Source organism: Salvelinus fontinalis, chromosome 37 (assembly GCF_029448725.1).
Source record: "Salvelinus fontinalis isolate EN_2023a chromosome 37, ASM2944872v1, whole genome shotgun sequence".
NCBI classification, from domain to species: Eukaryota; Metazoa; Chordata; class Actinopteri; order Salmoniformes; family Salmonidae; genus Salvelinus; species Salvelinus fontinalis.
This window is the reverse complement of record NC_074701.1, coordinates 14549781-14574128: the sequence shown is the minus strand read 5'-3', so window position 1 is coordinate 14574128 and position 24348 is coordinate 14549781. Positions and strand designations below refer to the sequence as shown.

At 42.9% G+C, this 24348-nt stretch overlaps 1 protein-coding gene across 1 annotated transcript; it reads right to left on the bottom strand.

The window, feature by feature from the left end:
* Positions 1 to 3346: 3346 nt before the first annotated feature.
* On the bottom strand, positions 3347 to 14856 carry LOC129836200 (potassium voltage-gated channel subfamily G member 3-like). The gene is made up of 2 exons (XM_055902054.1): positions 13838 to 14856; positions 3347 to 7616 (listed from the first exon to the last, which is right to left on the bottom strand). Exons 1-2 carry the CDS (start codon positions 14488 to 14490, stop codon positions 6971 to 6973), a joined length of 1299 nt encoding a protein of 432 aa, XP_055758029.1. The 5' UTR covers positions 14491 to 14856; the 3' UTR covers positions 3347 to 6970.
* Positions 14857 to 24348: the final 9492 nt, after the last annotated feature.

Genomic DNA, 24348 nt, shown 5'->3' with positions numbered 1-24348 from the left:
AGAGGTCCATTATCAGCAACCATCACACCTGTGTTCCAAAGGCACGTTGTGTTAGCTAATCCAAGTTGATCATTTTAAAAGGCGAACTGATCATTACATAACCCTATTGCAATTATGTTAGCACAGCTGAAAACTGTTGTTCTGATTAAACAAGCAATAAAACGGGACTTCTTTAGACTAGTTGAGTATCTGGAGCATCAGCATTTGTGGGTTCGATTACAGGCTCAAAATGGCCAGAAACAAAACACTTTCTTCTGAAACTCGTCAGTCTGTTATTGTTCTGAGAAATGAAGGCTATTCCATGTGAGAAATTGCCAAGAAACTGAAGATTTCGTACAATGCTGTGTACTACTCCCTTCACAGAACAGTGCAAATTGGCTCTAACCAGAATAGAAAGAGGAGTGGGAGGCCCCGGTGCACAACTGAGCAAGAGGACAAGTACATTAGAGTGTCTAGTTTGAGAAACAGATGCCTCACAAGTCCTCAACTGGCAACTTCATTAAATAGTACCCACAAAACACCAGTCTCAACGTCAACAGTGAAGAGGCGATTCCGGGATGCTGGCCTTCTAGGCAGATTTCCTCTGTCCAGTGTCTGTGTTCTTATGCCCATCTTAATCTTTTATTTTTATTGGCCAGTCTGAGATATGGCTTTTTCTTTGCAACTCTTTAACTTTTACTTAAGTAATTTTCTATTAAGGTATCTTTACTTTTACTCAAGTATGACAATTGGGTACCTTTTTCACCACTGGTCGTCGGTGATCAGGCCTAGCATCGTCGTGTCGTCTACAAACTTTGATGGTTTTGGAGTCGTGCGCAGCCACACAGTCGTGGGTCAAAAGGGAGTACAGGAGGGGACTAAGCACCCACCCCTGAGGGGCCCCCGGGTTGAGGGTCAGCATGGCGGATGTATTGTTGCCCACCCTCACCACCTGGGGTCGTCCTGTCAGGAAGTCCAGGATCCAGTTGCAGAGGGCGGTGTTCAGTCCCTGATCCTTAGCTTAGTGATGAGCTTCTAAGACACTATGGTGTTGAACACTGATTCACTGTAGTGAATTAACAGCATTCAGTCAATCAATTAAATGTATTTATAAAGCCCTTTTTACATCAGCCGATGTCACAAAGTGCTATACAGAAACCCAGCCTAAAACCCCAAACAGCAAGCAATGCAGATGGAGAAGCAAGGTGGCTAGGAAAAACTCCCTAGAAAGGCAGGAACCTAGGAAGAAACCTAGAGGAACCAGGCTCCGAGGGGTGGCCAGTCCTCTTCTGGCTTTGCCGGGTGGATATTATAGTAGAACATGGCCAAGATGTTCAAATGATTGCTGGATGATTATTTTTAAGTCTAATATTGCGGGCAATGGAGTTGCCAATGACTAGGGTTTTCAATTTGTCAGAGCTAATGGTGGGAGGCTTCGGCGGCTCAGACCCCATAATGGGTGGAGGAGAGACCAGAGAAGGCTCGGCCTCTGACTCCGACTCATTGCTTAATGGGGAGAACCAGTTGAAAGTTTGTCGGCTGATTGAGCGACAGCGGTTGAGCATTCTGACAGCATTTCCTTCCAGAAGCCATGAGAAAATTGTCAGGCTGCGGGGACTGTGCGAAGGGATTTATACTACTATCTGTACTTATTGGTGGCACAGATGCTGTTTCATCCTTTCCTACACTTAAATTACCATTGCCTGACGATTGCTTCTGAAGCTGGGCTTGCAGCACGACTATCCTCACCATAAGGCGATAGTTCTCCTGTATATTATGAGTACAGTGACTGCAATTAGATGGCATAATGTTAATGTTACTACTTAGCTTCGGCTGGTGGAGGTGCTGTAGAACCATGTCCAGATAAAGCATCCGGGGTGAAAAAGTTAAATGAAAAAAGTTGAGTGAGAGGAAAAATAAAAACGTAAAATGGTTATAATTTTTTTTTAAGTACAAACCGTAAAGTTGGCAGGTCACAAAGTAACGTTAGCAACAATGTAGCAACAAACCGCACAGCAGCACGCAAACAAGTCTGGAAGTTGTGACCAGAAATGACAACACGAATCAATCACACAGCATTCTCACATAGCTGTTCCTTTTGTCCAGGTGGGAAAGGGCAGTGTGGAGTGCATTAGCGATTGCGTCATCTGTGGATGTGTGGATGGGTTGAGGCGGCATGCGAATTGGAAAGAGTCCAGGGTGTCTGGGACGATGGTGTTGGTGTGAGTCATGACCAGCCTTTCAAAACATTTCATGGCATGGCTTCAAATGTGAGTGATACGGGGCAATAGTAATTTAGACAGGATACCTTGGTGTTCTTGGGCACAGGGACTATGGTGGTCTGCTTGAAACATGTAGTTATTATAGACTGGGTCAGGGAGAGATTGAAAATGTCAGTGAAGACACTTGCCAGCTGGTTTGCGCATACTGTGAGTACGCGTCCTGGTAGTCCATCTGGACCTGTGGCTTTGTGAATGTTAACCTGTTTAAAGGTCTTACTCACATCAGCTACGGAGAGCGTGGTCACACAGAACAGCTGGTGCTCTGACAAATGGTTCAATGTTGCTTGCCTCGAAGCGAGCATAGAACGCATTTTGCTCATCTGGTAGGCTCGCGTCACTGGGCAGCTCTCGGCTGGATTTCCCTTTGTAATCTGTGATCGTTTGCAAGCCCTGCCACATCTGATGAGCATCAGAGCCGGTGTAGTAGGATTCAACTTTACTCCTGTATTGACGCTTTGCCTGTTTGATGATTCATAGCAGGATTTCTTATAAGCGTCCGGGTTAGTGTCCCGCTCCTTTAAACATGCAAAATCACTCACCCACCATTGCTGCTAAGTCACTCACCCACCATTGCTGCTAAGTCACTCACCCACCATTGCATGTTGTACCAAATGGTGGGTTGGACCCCGCTTTATATGCGCAGACAGCTACATTGGTATGTGTTCATTTACAAAGGCATTCTGGGTAAACTCCCTCTCTACCTCTAGCCTGCTCTCCTTCACCACCAGTAGTTACCAGATGCGGTCTACTAGGTGGTTGCTGCTTAAATTCCCCAGGGCTTTTACAAAGTTAGGCAAGACTGCCTTCTCCTATGTGCACCAGAGGCATGGAACAGGAAACAATCTAATGCTTCACCTAGGTGTATTAGTGCTCCTCAATGCAAGATTGTGTGTTTCTGTAGACTGGATTGTGTTGTTGTTGTGCTGATTGTATCGTACGCATTATTTTTTGTTGTTGTAATGTTGTATTGATTGCTGCTGCCTTCTTGGCCAGGTATCCCTTGCTTCTCAATGGACTTTTCCTGGTTAAATAAATGCATGTGTACAGTCATGTAAGCCCTAAAGGTACTCAGACAGACATGCAGATTAGACTTAGATTTTCTTTATTTAAATACAACCATTCTATCTGTAAACAACATAAGCTCTATACAAAATAGCTGGTTCCATAAAAAATAAGGGGGAAAAAACTATATGGCTTGCAGAAACACAACCATTTCTTCAAAAGATATATGCACTGTTGCACTTGTACATTCTATTGAAGCAGCAATAAGCTAGAGATGCCCACATCAGGTGTTCGGGTGTGACAAAGTACAGTATCCAGAAGTAGCAGGTCCTCTATTTATGTGAGTATAAGTCATATTTTAAATCTTGTAGAAAATTTACAAACTTTTCAAATAATAATTAGGTATTTTTCTCTTGAGTTATTTCCATTGTAACAAATGTGGGCCCACTTTTTCCCCAACTACATCCACTGTGAGCATAGAAATCTGTCCTAAAGGGTTTAAGAGCTGTGAAAATATTCTGCACTTATTCTCAAAAACTGATTTTAGAAACACAACATTTGTTCCAACCAACATCCAATTGCCTTATACCTGATCCTCAACACAACAGAACAGTTCATTTTCAGTGTCAGTCCTTTGTCAAGATACATATTCTGATGGCAACAGAGTCACATAATATTGTCCTGGTCCAAATATCAAGATTGCACTGAGTGGGGCGTGGAGTATTTTAGTATTTCATTGAGAAGAGCGATGTCAGAAGTGACAGGGTGTCAGTCAGACAGACATTAAATAGGTCACACAATGATTTTATAACCAGTGAACAATGTTTAATCTTTTCAAAATTCGTTTTTATTGCCTGATTTATAATCCCCTTTTTGTGTGTCAATTGATTTATTCATAATGTCATTTATGATGACCTTTCTGATTTTTCATTAGACGTATGTGCAGTTTGGATTGGCAAAACACAAGTGAAATCCACTCTCTTGTTTACCCATGTTATTAAAATGGAGCTCTCCGAGAGAAAAACCACTCCCAAAACGCTCACCTTTGTGTGTGAGAGTGTGTGTGTGTGTGTCTGAGAGAGAGAAAAAGAGTCAGGCAGACAGAAAGATAGACGAAGAAGAGGAGGGACAGAATATGGTTAGAGAAAGTCCAGCTTGTGGTCCATGTGTGGCTTGGATTTTTAATGGTATTAAGTCTGTTACCCCTGTAGCAGTTAGAATCCCTGATTAATGGTGTGGAAATTTTCACTAAATTGGAGTAGAATCGAGGGAGATCTGATTGATGTGGATTTATGTCAAGAAAAAGTAGGCTGGTCAGATTTACAGGTCCTAATTGCTGTGGAGCAATGTGACTTTCTATGAGTTTATAAATGAGAGTAGAGATAATATACCATGTTTGTCGTGTGAAGGATGACAAGAGTGACAGGAAATGATTTCCGTTGGTAAGGAGGCTCTTACAGAGATAGGCTACATGTTGCTGCCTGTTCCCTTCACGTTCAAAACTCATTGTTTGCACACATTCTCAAAGTGAATTCTCAAGTTGTTTACTCTCAGGCTCTTTGGTGTGATATTGCACCTGTTGGTTTGAGTTCATCGTCGGCATAGAGATATTAGGGCCGTTGGAATTGCAAACTCCCCCTGTTGGAAGTTGTTGAAGTTTTAATGAAATTGGTTTTCCTCCAGGGAAGTTGTAGTGAGAATAGGAAGGAATACTTAGATGACAGGCTCTTGCAATACAATTCTTCCAATACCGCTGAACAACACCATCCTGCATACTAATATAAATGCAAATCTAACATTTTCAAAGTCGATTAAGTCTAGTCAAGCCTTCTCTTCTTCAAGTCCCTGATTCCCAAAGTTCTGAAATAACGGTTTTAATCAATCTTATCCCATCAACATTCCACATAGTTAAAGCATTGTGACTACTGGGTTTGGAAAACAGCCAAGTGAAAGCGGGGGTAGATCAGAGAGAGCAGATGGGGCTGTCTGCTGCTAGTGGAAACTATAACACTGAGGACAAAGCAAAGGAACTAAATCTGTTTCAAAAGAACCAGCACCACTAGTACAATTAGACTGTGAGTCCCGGCAGTCAATATCTATCACATCAAATAGAGCACTCTGACAATAACACTCATATACATTAATCATTACCTTGATGAACTTTCATTTTCTGCTCCCACTATAAAAAGTGCTTCTGGAAGATATAAAACTGCTTTGGTTGAAAATAGAATTCAGATAAAATGAGGTCAAGAACAGATTGGGTTTTTTGAGAGCAAACTCTTTACAATATTACATTTACAGATTATGTTAGCGAACACGAAAACCCAGTCCTAGAGCAAACACATCTATGCACAATCTGAGAAAAAAAGAGATGGTGCTTGTTAGGGATAACAGGTAGTGCTGATATGAAGAGAACACACGATGATCCCATTCCCAATTACCCACAAAATAAAGTAGTGAAGGCATGATAAAAGCTTTTCAGAGTCACCCAAATTCACTCTGTCAGGAAAGGAGGCCGAATGCATCACACAAGCCACCCAAACATGGCGTCGACAGAGTGTCGAGGAGAAGCGGGTGGGCCAGACAACAACATTGAGAGGAGTGCCTACCAAGGCTGTGGTGGTTGTGCCCGAGTGCCTTTGTTGTGACAGGAAGAGGCTACCAAGGTTGAGACCAGCCACAAATGGTTCCACTCCTCCAGTCAGAAGACTCGCAGCGCTCACGAGGCTGAGGCACACATGCCCTCTCCTCACTGCACTGTGTGGTGTCAGCCGAACCACCAGTTTCTCCATGACACACTCTCGCTCTGTGGCTCCGTGTTCCACATTAAAGACCTGCCTACACAGCTGAGCTGACAGACCCATACGGTACTGTACTCTTTCTTGTTCAACCCCTCCCACCCCCTCTATTGGTTTCTGCGAAAAAATACCTTTCAAAACCACTTTGCATTGGTTTGGTATTCAGGTGGAATGGTTAATAGGTTTAGAATGTGACCTTGTTTGAGTTGTAAATGGGCTCATTCAAATTCACAAAGTGTTGTGTTTTTATATTTGTCAGGTTTGCCGTGAGCGTTGAAGTGAAAGATTAAAGGGAACAGTGTTCACTGTACTCATACGCTTTGGTTCTTGGTAATGAATTGTTGTTCCCTGACTGGCCAAAGGAACACTAGAAATAAAGGATCTATGAAAGAGAAGAGAAATGTCACCTTCCATCCTCACACTGTGACATTGCCAGAAGTGTGGGATTGAAAATTGCATTAAAACTCAAATCCCTTTTGTGGCATGTCGCCATGTGAGAAGAAGGTTGTACTGTGAGACTGGCTAAATTCTGTATAATCCACAGTAATATGAAGGCCTCTGTCTGGTCTGACACAATCCAGCTGCCCTCCAACGATGACATCCTGTCAGGGACATCTGCCCCGAACACCACTGTCCCCATGGCAGCCGTGGAAACAGTCCTTGTCCCCATCGGGTTCCGTTACTTCCTATTTGGAATTTACTGTTGAAGAAGAAGGCTGTGCTATATGCAAACCTCAAAACACATAACCCCCTCATACTGATGTTCCAAGACGAGGGATAAATCAACAAAATACGTTAAATAAAGTGTGAGACCAATGATAGAGGCCATGTTTCCGATCGATGCACACTTCCAGGGTGGATGGAGGTCTCTGAAGAGTTGTCAGGGGGAGTAGCGACATCAGGGGTCCCTCAGTCGAGAAACTCTGCGGACAGGCTCCGCGTACAGCGGGCCGAGCGGAACTTGAGCTCATGGTAGCACTGCACGAAGCTGTGGTAGATGAAGGTGATGGGCAGTGCCAGGAGCACGATGCCGCTCACCACGCACAGGCCACCCAGCACTCGCCCAGGCACGGTGATGGGGTACATGTCTCCATAGCCCACAGTGGTCATGGAGATAATAACCCACCAACAGGCGGCGGGAATGCTGGCGTAGTCCTCGTTCGGCGACTCCAGGTCCAGGCCATGCTCCAGCAGCTGGGCTAGAGCACTGAAGATGGCCATAGGCACGCAGATAAACAGCAGCAGCATCACCATCTCCCGGTAGCAGCGACTCAGTGTTAGCCCCAGAGTCTGCAGGCCCAGGAAGTGACGGGCCAGCTTGATCACCCAGAAGATGCGCATCATGCGTAGGACGCGCAGGGTGACGCCCGCCCGCTGCAGCTGGGAGTTCTCCCCTGTCAGCATCGTCATGGAGATGGAGATGTAGTAGGGCGTGATGGCCAGTAGGTCGATGATGTTGAGGGGCCGTTTGACAAACTCACACTTGTCCCGCGACACGATGAAGCGCACAATGCACTCAGCGGTGAACCAGCCGATACACACAGCCTCGATGATCCTGTGGGAGGGAGAACCAGGCAGAGTTACCGCGAGCATGAGAGCTGGAAATTCCACTGTAGGTCTACACACTACTGTATATCTACCAGCAATGGACTGCAGACATTACACTCTTACAATAAAAAGTTGCTACGTAGAATCCATTTTGGTTTCTGGTAGAACCTTTTCACTGAAGGGTTCTTAAATGGTTTCTTGAGGGTTAGGGCCTATTCGTTGGGTGAAAGTGTTTTGAAACAAAAAAAAGGGTTAGCCTACAGCAGTGTTTCCCAACTCCTGTCCTTGGATACCCCAAACAGCACACATTTTTGTTGTAGCCCCAGATAAACTCACCTGATTCAACTCATTGAGGGCTTGATGATTAGTTGACAAGTTGAATCAGGTGTGCTTGTCTGGGGCTTTAACAAACATGTGTGCTGTTGGGGGTACTCAAGGACAGGAGTTGGGAAACACTGGTCTACAGGGAAAGCCTTTATTAACCCTTTTTTTCTGGTTGAATCAACATTGTTTCCATGTAATTTCAACCAAAAACAATCTATGTGATGACGTTGAATCAACGTGGAAAACTGATTGGATTTGCAAAAAGTCATCAAAAGGGCATTTAGTCTTTTTTTCAACCAACTTTTAACCTAAGTCCAATGACATGGTGCCATTTTTTTGTTGATTTCACATTGAATTGACAATGGTTGACAACTCAACCAAATGTAAATCAAAACTAGACGTTGAACTGACGTCTGTGCCCAGTGGGATATGACTTATGGACGCTCTTACATTTTGATGCAATAAATTGATTCTTGATATTCTAACATTTTCACATTGTAATCCTGGTCATTTTGACATCGTAATCCTGTTGTAATTTACCAACCTGAATTTCTTTATGCCAGAACCTGCAGAAGATATTCTGCGTTTTTAAGTGAGGTTGTAATTTACAGTATTATATTTGGCGCCATACTTTGCCTTATTAACGAAGCTACATAGTGAGAAACAACCCTCAGACTGACGTAATCACATGATCATTTACAATGTTCTCAAGTAAACTGATTTGAAAACATAACAGCAGCAAATGTCAAATCAAAGTAGCATGCTCATTTTTGACTTTCATTTGATTCTGAGACCATTCCTGGGTCTGGACATTATAGACAAATGTATTGCAGCTCAGTGTGTACAGAATACTCCAGGCAAGAATATGGTAGAGGCATACTAATAAGGGATTTTAAAGGCTTCTTTTCCACCTTAATTATACCATGAATTAAAGGCTAGTTAGACTTGGTTGAGACTGAGCCCTGAGTATGCCTATTAGGTGTAGAGCGCGTGAGGACAGACTGCCACAAATGACCAGAGTAGAGGTAGGGCTGTAATGAGGGATTGCAGTCAGCTAGTCAAAAGTCAGTTACAGTTTAGTCCATCAAAATATGCTGTTGTCAAATGCTGATGTACAGTGCCTTGCAAAAGTATTCATTCCCATTGGTGTTTTTCCTATTTTGTTGCATTACAACCTGTAATTTAAAGGGATTTTTATTTGGATTTCATGTAATGGACATACACAAAATAGTCAAATTCGGTGAAGTGAAATGAAAAAAATAACTTGTTTAAAAGAAAAGTGGTGCGTGCATATGTATTCACCCCCTTTGCTATGAAGCCCCTAAATAAGATCTGGTGCAACCAATTACCTTTAGAAGTCACATAATTAGTTAGATTGCACAGGTGGACTTTATTTAAGTGTCACATGATCTGTCACACGATCTCAGTATTTTTACACCTGTTCTGAAAGGCCCCAGAGTCTGCAACACCACTAAGCATGGGGCACCACCAAGCAAGCGGCACCATGAAGATCAAGGAGCTCTCAAAACAGGTCAGGGACAAAGTTGTGGAGAAGTACAGATCAGAGTTGGGTAAAAAAAAAAAGATCAGAAACTTTGAACATCCCTCGGAGCACCATTAAATCCATTATAAAAAAATGGAAAGAATATGGCACCACAACAAACCTGCCAAGAGACGGCCGCCCACCAAAACTCAAAAGACCATGCAAGGAGGGCATTAATCAGAGAGGCAACAAAGATACCTAAGATAACCCTGAAGGATCTGCAAAGCTCCACAGCGGAGATTGGAATATCTATCCATAGATAGCCGTACACGCCACAGAGCTGGGCTTTACGGAAATGGCCAGAGAAAAGCCATTGCTTAAAGAAAAATAAGCAAACATGTTTGGTGTTCGCCAAAATGCATGTGGGAGACTCCCCAAAAATATGGAAGAAGGTACTCTGTTCAGATGAGACTAAAATTTAGCTTTTTGGTCATCAAGGAAAACGCTATGTCTGGTGCAAACCCAACACCTCTCATCACCCCAAGAACACCATCCCCACAGTGAAGCATGGTGGTGGCAGCAGCATCATGCTGTGGGGATGTATTTCATTGGCAGGGACTAGGAAACTGGTCAGAATTGAAGGAATGATGAATGGCGCTAAATCCAGGGAAATTGTTGAGGGAAACCCGTTTGTCTTCCAGAGATTTGAGACTGGGACGGAGGTTCACCTTCCAGCAGGACAATGACCCTAAGCATACTGCTAAAGCAACACTCGAGTGGTTTAAGGGGAATCATTTAAATGTCTTGGAATGGCCTAGTCAAAGCCCAGACCTCAATCCAATTGAGAATCTGTGGTATGACTTACAGATTGCTGTACACCAGCGGAACCCATTCAACTTGAAGGAGCTGGAGCAGTTTTGCCTTGAAGAATGGGCAAAAATCCCAGTGGCTAGATGTGCCAAGCTTATAGAGACATACCCCAACAGATTTGCAGCTGTAATTGCTGCAAAAGGTGTCTCTACAAAGTATTGACTTTGGGGGGTGAATAGTTATGCACGCTCAAGTTCTGTTTTTTTGCCTTATTTCTTGTATGTTTCACAATACAAAATATTTTGCATCTTCAAAGTGGTAGGCATGTTGTGTGAATCAAATAATACAAACCCCCCCAAAAATGTATTTTAATTTAGTGCAACCTAAGTTGCTTGAGTACAATGTGAGTACCCTTTACTGTATTACCTTGGGACAACTGGCATTTGTGACATCATGCTCACTTAAAAACATTTGCCCATTTAAAAGGGAAACAAATCAGATACAACCATAACCTCCCACCACTGGCTTAGAACAATACCTACCTGCATTGCCTACAACTACACACACACACACACACACACACACTGATAGTGTTGGGTGCCTTTCAGGTACCAATACCTTGAGAGTGGTCCGCGTGGCAGTCATGGATACAAGACAGACACACAGGTTAAAGAGCAGAGTGAGAGCAGACAAGAAAGGGATGACAAACAGCTCTGTAGACAAATGGACAGAAGTATTGGCTGACACACAGTTATATGTATTGATACATGGCTAAATTTGATTGATTCATGTTCTGATCTCCTTCAAAGCATCGAAAGTAAACATGAGTCTTTAAAAAAGTAGACATGAAACTGAGTGTATTACACCAAGAAACAGCCATACATAATTATTTGTACCTGTCTCCTTGACAGTCTCCTATGATAAAGGTAGGCGTACTCTACCTGAAATCAGCACATTGGACAGGTACTGCAGGCTACCACTAAAAATCAGCACTGTGGACAGGTCCTGAGTATTATAGTAGGCTACCTCTAAAATCAGTGCCTTGGAGAGGTACTGTCAGATGCCACTAAAATCAGTGCCTTGGAGAGGTACTGTCAGATGCCACTAAAATCAGTGCCTTGGAGAAGTACTGTCAGATGCCACTAAAATCAGTGCCTTGGAGAGGTACTGTCAGATGCCACTAAAATCAGTGCCTTGGAGAGGTACTGTCAGATGCCACTAAAATCAGTGCCTTGGAGAGGTACTGTCAGATGCCACTAAAATCAGTGCCTTGGAGAGGTACTGTCGGATGCCACTAAAATCATCAACTTGGACAGTTACCGATACATACCGGTACTCGCTCATCCTAAAAGGGAGCCGAGACAGTCACAACTCATTTACATGTACTGCCTTAATCTAAATGTATTACTGTAAACATGTGTTGTCTGTAACAAGAGAGGCAACGCTCCAACTTGTTAAGTTCTTCAGCCTCTCTTGTGTTAAAGACTATGACGACTTAGGGCTGAAAGATAAAATGCATGACAAAAATGACAATAGTGCAAGGGACAGTGGTGCTTCTGGCAATGAACATTTAGATTGAACACCTTTAAGTGTCCGTATAGTATAATATGTCATATTGTAATGACAATTGGCCAACATACAAAATGGAGACTTTGGCACATGAAATGTGTTGTTCACTTGGTAGGATCAGACCAGAAGCTCCCTTGACATTTAACTTTAATAAACATTCAGCTCATCCTCTGCCCCCTTCCCCACAGGGGTTCTTACAATCTGTTGCCAGGAGACCAAGTGGTCGGGGACCAGGGCCGTTTCCAGCATTTTGGGGGCCCTAAGCAAGATTTGGTTGCCCTCCCCCCCACCTCATGGCCAAAACATTTTAGTGGTCCCCTTCTTGGCGGTGGAGAGAAAATGTGCAGCTCTACACATTTTGCCATGGTATGGAGATCAAATGTAGCAGTTTTAATGCTCATTTCCTGCAGCAAGGTGAAATAATAAAATAATAAAAAAAAGAGTTCTATAATAAGACATTGAGAAGATTTTGCAGTTTTAAAGCTCATTTCCTGCAATTCTACACAGTTTGCCATGACTTATTCCATGTTCATATGATATTGTATCTGAAGGAGAATAACTAACAAAATCAATGAGTACTCCCTGGTGGTTAGGGCCCCTGGCCACGTCAGTAATTCGGCCACGATTACTACAAGGTTTAGATAGCTGGCTAGACCAATTTACTTAGCAATCTATAAAATATAAGCTGACATGGGCTAATTGAGTGACTGTCAGTGAATTACATTACCAAGAGGAAAGCTGCTGATGCACAACCAAATTTTGAAATTGCACAGGATTCTACTATCTTAACCAACAGTAAGTTGAGACCCTGACTGGCTTCTAAAAATAATAATAATAGTATATAATATATACATACTTTTTTTCCTAACATTTGGTTGGGGCCGCCCTAGCGGCCATTTATGTTGCTTTGAAATGGCATTGTCGGGGACTACTAAATAGTATGCCCAGTGGTGTAGTTGAGGGAAACCCCACCGTTTGCAGGAAAATGCATTGAAAGTAGGCCTATAGAGAGCGCTACTTGTTTTCACCAAGACAGGCAATAACAGTTTACAAACCTATTTTTTCCCAGATTTATGTTGAAATTGGACATCTAACCATGTCCTGAGGACATCAGGAAATGCCTTCAAAACTAGCCATAGGGGCAACAGTGTGTAATGGCAATGTGGACGGGTGTAATCCCATGACTCTGGATCAGAAGGTTGCGTGTTCGATCCCAATCATGAACACAGGTTTGAAATGTTTGGTTTTAACCCTATCCCTTACCTTAACCATTTGGAATGAGTGCCTAAACAGAATGTTTTAACCCTATCCCAAACATTAACCATTCAGAATGAATGTTAAACTTAAAGCTGCAATATGTAATTTTTTGGGAGATCAGATCTGTTCTATGTACACTATTTCTATGCTTCCCATCCTTAAGTTTCGTTTTTGCATCTTTTACTTTCGGTTTTGTACACCAGCTTCAAACAGCTGAAAATACAATATTTTTGGTAATGGAAAATATATTTCACAGCGGTTTAGATGGTACAGTGATTCTCTAAACTATAATTGCTTGTTTTGTCACAAACTGAAATTAGGTGAACTATAAAAAAAATTGCAACCAGGAAATGGCACAGCGATTTCTGAATAGTGCATCTTTAAGGTTTGATATTTGATGTTTAATGCACTTAAACTTATTTTAATGCTTAAACTTAATGTAATGTTTTACCTCCATTCCCAAACCTTAACCCTCAACTTAACCATTCGGAATGAGTGCCTTAACTTAGTTCCATTCCAGCCATTACAATGAGCCCGTCCTCCTATAGCTCCTCCCACCAGCCTCCACTGTATTATATGCAGAATACAACAATATACATTCTAAATTAGTGTTGGTAGGCCTATGTCACATCAGCTGAAATAAAACGTTGTGCAGTCTTGTAGTCCTTACACGTTACAAGTCCATTGAGAAGTAGAGCATTGATCCTATTTAATGTAACAACATCGCAGGCAATCAAATAACGGAGAAATCTGGAAATATATAATAAAAAATCGGACATAGATACCCGGATGGATGCTCTAAAGAGTCTGGGTTGTACCGGTGTTCCTCCACGCTGTTGTTCTCAGCGGTTTTCCAATCTGGCAAAGTACTCACACAAAGCATCACCATGGACACTAAAACAAATATAACGGACACTGAGGCCAAGATTTGTGCTGCGACTGATGAAGTTGGCTCCTCAAAAGTACTTCTCATTCTCTCCAGCCACTTGGACTCATCTCTCTCCGTGACCACGCGAGTCACCAAATTCTCGCCCTTCAACTCTTCCTCGAGTTTGACTTCCTCCTCGGAGAAATTAATGTACGAGTCTGACATCTTATTGTCCAGTCTCCGCTGGCAGCAAAACTCCAAGTGTGAGCTCTCCAGTCCCCAGTAAATCATCTCGTTATAGAATGATAGCTCGCACATCTGCGGGACGAACCGTAGCTTCCCGTACTTCACGTACAGCATGATGAAACAAAAAGCCTCCGAGTGCCTATCAAAGAAAAACTCGTTCCGTTCCCGATCGTAGTCGTCACACACTTCCAATACTTCTTTCTCCGATGCGCATTTGTGCAAACGGCTCACTCTGCTCAGAGGGAAATCCTTTATCACATCCTTAGGGAACGCATATTTTGTGCCACCCACATTAAGGATACATATGCTCTTCCCAAACTTCATCTTCCAATTGTTGACAGGTGTTTGCAAAGTACTGAAAAAGGCACCCTCTGCGATTTATACAGCGCCAAAAGGCACCCGTTCCTTATACAACCATCATGCGTTATCCCTCTCTAAGTCCAATATAGGAGTCAATACGTCGTCATTGTGTTTGGCCGCTATTATTAGCTTTCTTTTGTTATTATCCTTCTGAGAGAGATCTGACCGACTGGAGTTGTCGTGAAGACCATGCAACAGAGTGCACTCGCCGTTTGCACCTGACTCCTTGCGCACGTCATGGTGTTCTGAGCGCCTGTAACTCAAGTGTCCAAACCAACTAGTCCTCCGTGTGCAGATCCGAGTAGTGTCACACGGGTCTCTCGCTCACACACACACAATTCTAGCTTGTATGGCTCCCTGGGCGTACCCCCCCCCCAAAAAAAATAATATGCACCATTCTGCACTAACTGTAATTTTATTCAGGCATTTGGAACACAAATAAATATTCATAACATTTAAAACTATATAAATATAAAAATTATACACAAAAATAAGACTCATAAATATATAAAAGAAGTAACAAAGACAAATAGAAACAAATTTGTTGAAATGGCACTCGAGCATCAATACATTACCCATCCCCCAACACTGTCAACCAAGAGTCAAGACTAAACCAATTCACCTTGGTGGTGTGCAGACTGGTTTTATATTATTCTTATCGATTTCGCACAAACCAGAAACAATGCAACAATATGTCTGTGAAACTATATAGTCAAAGTATTATAAATGAATTGTGTTTTTTTTTTGTAGCATATCGTAGTGTGACTGATTTTACTAATTGTTACTGTAAAACATGGAACTGAAATCCCACAGTACCAATACACGGACTGGATTATGGTATAATGTTCCCTACATTACATCGGGATAGATTTCTTTAAACTTTTACAGTATTCAGTTTTATTGGTAAAAATATTATAAATATAGGCCTAATCACAGTAGGCTCTGGTGCCTTTATGTGCCGTTTGACAAATTACTTATCATTAAATTGGCATATAACTTGATCCTTTTGTCAATAGGTTTTATGCAGCGCCACATTATCGCAATGTATCGGGTAAGGAATCTAGGGCCACATAAAAAAAAATCTGTAGGCTTATTAATGGATGATTGGTCTTCAGATCCCTGAGATATTCATCTTTAACAGTATCACAGCAAGAGGGAGGGAGCCTGTTGCCACAGTTGAGGAGGTATCCTGGAAAAATACAGTGTAAGAAACAGATTTGTAGGCACTCACAAGCTGCAGGGCACTCGGAGATTCAGCACCATAAGTGAACAGAGTCGTTCCTGGGAGAATCCTATTGAATGGAAGTATAAGCCTAAACAGAAAAGTCTGGTAGGGGAATATAGAAATGATTCCTATTGAACAGGGACCTTGTAGCCAAAGACAGTAGGCTACAGTATGAAGAGAGGCTTCTACTGTTTCTCCACTATAAATACCCAATCACACTTGTTGGTGTCATGGCCGTGTTGGCTAGCTAAACTCATGCGTAGAAACACCTCGTGTCTGTCTCGCTCCGAACTGCGCACGTGCAGGCAGTCAAATCAAAGGCACTGCTTCGATATAAAGTTGTTTTTGACGAAAAAGAAAATGTTAGTTTGTCACGTTCACGAGGTTGGAGTAAAATCATGTTCAACTACTTAACACATTGGCTCGAGTCTAGGTTTTTCCTTTAGATTGAGAAAATGAACTATAAGATTTTTTTTTGCTGTTCTCTCATTGACTTCTCACACCCCAATTCCCGACCTGGTCTGTTTGGGCTGTTTTGCAAGCGTTTCCGAAAGTCTCGTGGTGTTGCGCCCCTGGGTTTATAAACTCTGTGTTGTAGCAATGGTAAGGGCTGAAATGTTGCAGAAGGCAGGTAGGATCAGGTGCAAGTTGTGCTTTTATTTACAGATGACGATGGTGATCCAGACATTCAATTGAGATATTTGCAAATAATCCCAAGTATATATTTACAAACTTCTCAATAATACTTCCATTAAAAAAGAGAGAAAATGAATAGGAACAGGCAAATCTGTCTATTCCTGTAAGACTAGGATTGAATATTTTCCCGGTATTTTACAAATGTACCACGCCTAGAATAAAGACATTTTGTCCCGGGTAACCTGGTATTTCCCGCCAAAACCGGAAGTGTCATTCAAAAGCATTATGAACCATATAAATATGTCTGGATTTGATTAGAGCTTTAATCATGCAAATTAAAATATGATGCTACCTGAACCCGATGATGTATTAAATGTATTAGATACATTTAATGAGCCCTACATTAACGACATTTAATTAGCCCAAGCCCAAATGATTGTGCCATTGTCCAATATATAAATTATATAGGCTACTGCACATTACACACAACAGAAAAACATAAAAGCCCATAGATGTAGCTAGCTATATGTTCTATTTGGTAAAATGAAGCTAGCTCCAGTAGGCTAATCCTTTTGAGTGTGAACTGTATTACTGTACTGTAATGTATTATATGGACTGGAACTATGCACATAATTCAAACCACGATAAAGCAGAAAAGAACATGCGACTCTAGTGCAGCACATGCAGCCTACAAAGTTACAAGTATAGGCTACCGAATTTGATTTTAATAGAGCCTATTTGTATAATTAGTAGGCGGACGCATATACTGTAACTTCCATAATATTTATTCTAATGTTATTAGTCTGCTTACTCTTTCACTTTCTATTGTTGCTTCATTCCTTCCTCGCTTTCAACAGTTAAATGAAACGCATTTCATTGTACTTATCTTCATCATTCTAATGACATCCTTGAATAATATAGAACTATAATTAGATGCCACTCCTTGATCTGTTTCACCTGTCCTTGTGATTGTCTCCACCCCCTCCAGGTGTAGCTTATTTTCCTCAGTGTATTTATCCCTGTGTTTCCTGTCTCTCTGGGCCAGTTTGTCTTGTATGTTTCCAAGTCAACCAGCGGTTTTCCAGTTCTCCTGCTTTTTGCAGTCTCCTTTTTCTAGTCCTCCCAGTTTTGACCCTTGTCTGTTTCTGGACTTTGTACCCGCCTGCCTGACCATTCTGCCTGCCTGACCATTCTGCCTGCCTTGACCACGAGCCTGTCTGCCACTCTGTACCTCCTTGACTCTGATGTGGTTTTGACCTTTTTGCCTGTCCACAACCGTTCTCCTGCCTACCCCTTTGGTTTAATAAACATTGTAAGACTCCAACCATCTGCATCTGGGTCTCGTCTTGTGTCATGATGGTACGAACTGGCCATGTCAGACACAGCAGACTTGGATCAGCTCCGCCACACTGTCTCCCTGCAGTTAGCCACCATTAGGAGAGAGGAGTTGTTACAGGGCCTTTTGGAAGGGCTCAGTTCCTTGACGGAACGCCACGACCATGTGTTAAAGGCTATTATGGAGCAAATCAGGGAGTTAGCTCAATCTGTCTGCCACCTCTGGAAAAAACCCAATCACCCAGTAATTTTTTTCCCTATCTGTGGTGAGTTTGTACAGCCTATCCAGACTCTCCGTGAACAACCTCCAGAGCGATATTCGGGGAATCCTGGTACCTGCCAGGGTTTTCTTTCTAAGTGCTTGCTTATTTTTGAGCTACAGCCATCTTCGTTTTCTTCAGACCAATCAAAGATAGCGTATATAAATTACTGTCGGGAAGGGCGCGCTCCTGGGATACGGCAGCTTGGGATCAACAATCTGCCATTTGTGGTCATTTGGAGGAATTCATGGCAGAGTTGAGAAAAGTTTGAGTCTCCGGTATCTGGGAGAAAGGCGGCCAGCAAACTACTTGACTTACGTCAAAACTCCCGTTGTGGCAGACTACGTGGTGGACTTTTGCACATTGGCCGCCAAGAGTGTCTGGAATCCGGAGTCTCTTTTCGATGTTTTTCTGCACGGATTATCTGAGGGTGTAAAGGATGAGCTAGCTGCTCGGGAACTGCTGGTGGACCTCGACTCTCTTATCGCCTTAACCATTAAAATTAATGGACGCCTAAGCAAGAATGAGAGGAGATCTGGTTTCGGGCACACTTGTGCACCCGATATGGCGCGTTCACCTCCTATGGAATCCGGAAGTTTCTAAAGGCAGCTCTTCCAATAGGAGTTGAAGTCACCCGAGCTCTCTCGTGAATCTACAACGGGTGAGTTGGATACTCCTGAACCTATGCAGTTGGCAAGAACTCTAGGCTATCAGTTTGGGAGTGCTCACGGAGGATGAATAATAATTGTTGTCTGTCCTGTGGCGGGCAGGACATTTTATAGCTACCTGCCCTATTAGGAAACTCTTGTCTCTAGTGGGTACCAGTACTATGGTGAGTCAGACTGGGAGTTCCCTAATTCCCGCACACCCCTTTTTGCTCTTGTGCTGTGGGGAGACCAATCTAAGTCCCTCTCCGAGTGCTCATTGACTCTGGGGCTGATGAATGTCTTATGGATGCCACAATAGGTTCGGAGCTTGGTATTCCCACTCAGCCTTTTTCTGTGCCCATGGATGCTAGGGCACTGGACGGCCGCTCTATAGAGGCCGTAACCCATAGTACTGTGCCCGTTCAATTACAGGTTTCTGGTAACTACAGTGAAACCATACAGTTCCCCCTCATTGCATCTCACCATGTTCCTGTTGTGTTGGGATTTTCCTGGCTACAGAAACACAATCCTGTGATTTACTGGACCACAAGCTCCCCGCTACCGCATTGGGCAGAGGGTATGGCTTTCCACTCGGGATCTGCCCCTTCGAGTAGAGTCCCGCAAGCTGTCTCCCCAGTTCATTGGTCCTTTTCTCATCTCCAGAGTCCTAAGTTCCACTGCTGTCCGTCTTGTGTTACCCCATGCCCTCCGTATTCACCCTACCTTCCATGTGTCTAGGATTAAGCCTGTGTATCACTGCCCTTTGTCTTCTGTCTCCAGTCCCATCCCTTCCCCTTGGGTTATCAGTGGCCAGCCAGTGTATACGGTGAGATGCCTCCTGAAGGTTTGACCACCAGGCAGGGGTTTCCAGTACCTGGTTGACTGGGAGGATTATGGCCCGGAGGAGAGGTGCTGGGTTCTTGCTAAAGACATCTTGGACACGGCCCTCATCGCCGATTTCCACTGCCAACACGACCACGAGCCTGTCTGCCACTCTGTACCTCCTAGACTCTGTGGTTTTGACCTTTTTGCCTGTCCACAACCATTCTCTTGCCCACCCCTTTCGATTAATAAACATTGTAAGACTCCAACCATCTGCCTCCTGTGTCTGCATTGGGGTCTCGCCTTGTGCCTTGATAGCAGAAGGCTTTCACCAGACGACGCTGAGCCAATTGTGCGCCACCCTATGGGACTACCAATCACAGCCGGTTGTGATACAGCCTGGAATCGAACCAGGGTCTGTAGTGACGCCTCTAGCACTGAGATGCAGTGCGTTAGACTGCTGCGCCACTCGGGAGCCCACAAATGTAGGCCCATCTGTCACAAGAAAAAAAGTTAGCATCATGAGATGATAGTTCTACATTCATTGTGAACTGTGCTCCATACTGAGATTGACTTTCTGTCCCCATCCTGAGCATGCCCCCATTCTCATCGACGGGCTGCAGTGGAGCAGGTTGAGAGCTTCAAGTTCCTTGGTGTCCACATCACCAACAAACTAACATGGTCCAAGCACACCATGAGTCGTGAAGCGGGCACAACAAAACCTATTCCCCCTCAGGAGACTGAAAAGATTTGGCATGGTCCTCAAAAGGTTATACAGCTGCACCATCGAGAGCATCCTGACTGGTTGCATCCATGCCTCGTATGGCAACTGCTCGGCCTCCGACTGCAAGGCACTACATAAGGTAGTGCGAACGGCCCAGTACATCACTGGGGCCAAGCTTTCTGCCACTCAAGACCTCTATACCAGGCGGTGTCAGAGGAAGGCCCTAAAAATGGTCAAAGACCCCAGCTACTCTAGTCATAGCCTGTTCTCTCTGCTACCGCACGGCAAGCGGTACCAGAGTGCCAAGTCCCTGTCCAAGAGGCTTCTTAACAGCTTCTACTTCCAAGCCATAAGACTCCTGAACATCTAGTCAAATGGCTACCCAGACTATTTGCATTGCCCCCGCTCCACACCACTGCCACTCTGTTGTCATCTATGCATAGTCACTTTAACTCTACCTACATGTACATAATACCTCAACAAACCGGTGCCCCCGCACATTGACTCTGTACCGGCACCCTCCCTGTGTGTGTGTGTGTGTGTGTGTGTGTGTGTGTGTGCGCGCGTGCGTATGTATGTATGTATGTATGTATGTATGTATGTATGTATGTATGCATGTATGTATGTGTATATATATATATATATATATATATATATATACACACATTTTATTTTTACTGCTTATCTTTAATTACTTTCTCTTATCTGTATTTTTTGAAACTGCACTGTTGGTTAGGGGTTTGTAAGTAAGCATTTCACTAAGGTTCTTGTATTTGGCGCATGTGACTAATAAAATTTGATTTGATTCATCATGCAGAGGCCATAGAAAAGACAGCTTTAGACCACATATAATTAACAAGTCCTTTTCACATCATGCTGTTAATATAAATAATATATTATAAATGACCAGTCTCTCGCAGTTATTTGTCCTCGGAAAAGGGAGTGGTTTTGGGTGATAAACCTCAGTAGTCGGGTTCCCCAGCCTCCCCTACCAAAACGCTCATATTGTCTCAGCTCCTCCCTGGGACATCGTCAAAATGACAATTAAACCACATAACGGGTAAACATGTAAAAGGCGTAGTTTAAAAAATCCTGACATTGTATAATAGTCTAAATCTAAAGCATAAATAGGCCTAATCATTGCCAGAGCCTTTTATAAAAGGAATGTCATTTAATTGAATTCACAATGCTTCGAGTTGGTATTCATGTGATAAGGAATTCCCCTTGACCATGCCTACAATTGTGGAAAACAAACATTCTTTCCCATTGACCCCCGTTGTAAAAGAGCCAACTTCTCCATCGATTTTTTAAATTTTTATATACAGAAATAACTAAACATGCCGAAAAGCTGCTATGTTGTTCAATGTACATGTAACCAGGTCAAAAGTCCGACCTATGGTCCGCGACATAGGGAAATAGAGCCTGCAAGAAGAGCCATGTTTCTTCAGTCTGTTTGGTGTGGAAGAGTGGGACATTGTGGAGACCCGGTATCCAAGTAGGCTACATGTAGATATGTTTGTGGGAAACATTTCATCACAGCTAAGAAATGTAATTGGTTTCGTATGGTCCGTTTGTAACTCCACTCATTACTTGTAGATGTATACACTGAGTGTACAAAACATTAAGGACACCTGCTCTTTCCATGACAGACTGACCAGGGGAAAGTTTTGATCCCGTATTGTCACTTGTTAAATCCACTCCAATCAGTGTAGATGAAGGGGAGGAGACAGGTTAAAGAATGATAATTAAGCCTTGAGACAATTGAGACATGGCTTGTTTATGTGTGCCATTCAGAGGGTGAATGGGCAAGACAAAAGATTGAAGTGCCTTTTGAAATGGGGTATGGTAGTAAGTGCCAGATGCACCGGGTTGTGTCAAGAGCTGCAACGTGTGTATCAAGACTTGTCCACCACTCAAAGGATATCCAGCCAACTTGACATAACTGTGGGAAGCATTGGAGTTAACATTGGCCTCTTTGTGGAACGTTTTCTACATCTTGTAGAGTCCATACCCCAACGATTTGAGGCTGTTCTGAGGGCAAGGGGGAGGGCACACATTGTAGTCCGTGTGTTTGTTTGTGTAGCACCGACATGAAAAGGAACATGAGGGAAGCCCTACAATATTACGCTTTTCTAAATAGTGAGAACACTTGGGAGCCATGTTGAAATGTATCTTTAGACATGTTGTACTTTTCTTAAATGTCATTTTGTAATTGACTAAAACAAGCAGACAACAAGAAAAGGTCAAGTTTTTGCTGTGAGCCAACGGGGTAACCATGGCTTGTTTTCCCCACAGTAGGGTAGGGCTAACATTCTATCACCAATGGCACCAGCTCAATTTAATTTAAGTAATTCAATCATGTACATTTAAAAATGATATTCTGGACTTGTTTCATTTGGAAAACGCAAACACTGCTGTTTTCACTCTTCCTGTCCATAATTGGTTTTGAGTAGCTTGTGTGAAGTACACATTTACATCAATCCTTTGTATATTTGAGAAAACATTCATCACCAATAGACTGTCCAGTGAGTCAGTCAGGTGTGTGTTTGTTCACATTGGGTGAGGAGCATTGAGGATGTACACACTACTGCTAGTGATGCACTCATGGCCATTTCTATAATAAGAGCCTAACAGCAGCGCGTACATCACCAGCCCCTCAAATCTCCCCATCAACAACTCTCCCTCCATCTCCCCATCCCTACAAGGCCCCCTCAGCTCATCATTGATTATAGCAAGCCCTGATTTGCCTGATTTACGCTACATACTGCAGTAGATTAAGAAATAGATTTGTCCGTCCTCATTCAATTGAGCCACTCACTTTGCCCAGTCAATTGAAACTGTTCACAGAACATAAAGTAAGCTGATTATATTCCATTCCTATGTTCCATGAATGAAGCGGTGGGTGGAGATTAGCTAATCAGGTTAAGGACCCTATTCTTCTTTGTGATGCACTCTTTCTGAGAAATTATGTCACACTAAGGCCCTGCTCTCAAGTGTAGAATCTAATTTACTGTGAAATGGAAAGGGACAGGGGGGAAAGATGGTCCGACATTTCTTCCTGGTGAAGTTGGTAAATGGATGTATCTGCCATACAGAGAGGGGCACAGGGGTTCCTTGCTGAATCTCATGCAGCTTGGTGCAAATAGTTTTTCTTCGATCGAACACTCACGCATACACACACATTAATGGTACGGATAGGTCTATCTGTAGAAATAGCCCAAACTCATTTAGTCTGCAAATTCAACAGCATGTTCTTGTCCAGGGATGGTCAACTTCGGTGAAGATGGGGGCCACAAACTCGTCATGAGGGGTCGCAGTGACTCTTGGGTCTGCGTACCCACATCCATACCCACACATATTGCTGTTATTGTGACCGTATTAACGCCACACTGGTGGTCATGAAGGCAGTCAAATTCCACGTGAACGTTTAATCATGGTAATTAGTCTTCTCCAAGTTCTGATGCTGCTTATGGTCATTACTAGCCTACCAAACTTGCTAACTGTCTGGCACTCAGCACTCTATTGTCCCTCTAATCACTCTGACATCAATGCAAATGTTATCGGAAATCGAATCAAACATTTCATGAGACCCGAAGAGCTCATGTTGCACAACATTTCTATAGGCTATGCAATGGTGTGAGAAAACAGAGTGATGGCCTCTACTAAAAAGAGGATCCTATCAGCTTTCTATAGGCTAGGCCTACTATATTTATCTCTCAACTTTCCTAATATTAAGCACGTTGCTTATCTTTAAAACAGGAGTATAGCATACCTGGTTGGCATGAAAATGAAACAAGGGAAAATAGTCCTCCATTCGCTATTTAAGTGCACAGATGACATGTATCTTTTTCTGCTGCCCCTGTTTCGAGACAGGTGCATGATAATGGTCCATTCTAAATAAAAACGAATTTCAAGCGTATAGTATTTAGTCTATGTAAAGACAAGATTACATCAAGAAGAGTGTGATGGGTGACAATATTAGCCTATCACTTGTGAATGATATATTATCACTTGTGAATGATGTCCAGCATAAGGCAAGAAACATTGAATGCTTTTTTTGTTGCAACTTTTTCAAATCATAGTTGCACATCTCATGTAGCCTAACCCGGAGTCTTATATGTTTTGGTAAGGTTTGTATCAAATCAAATTTATTTATTAGCCCTTCTTACATCA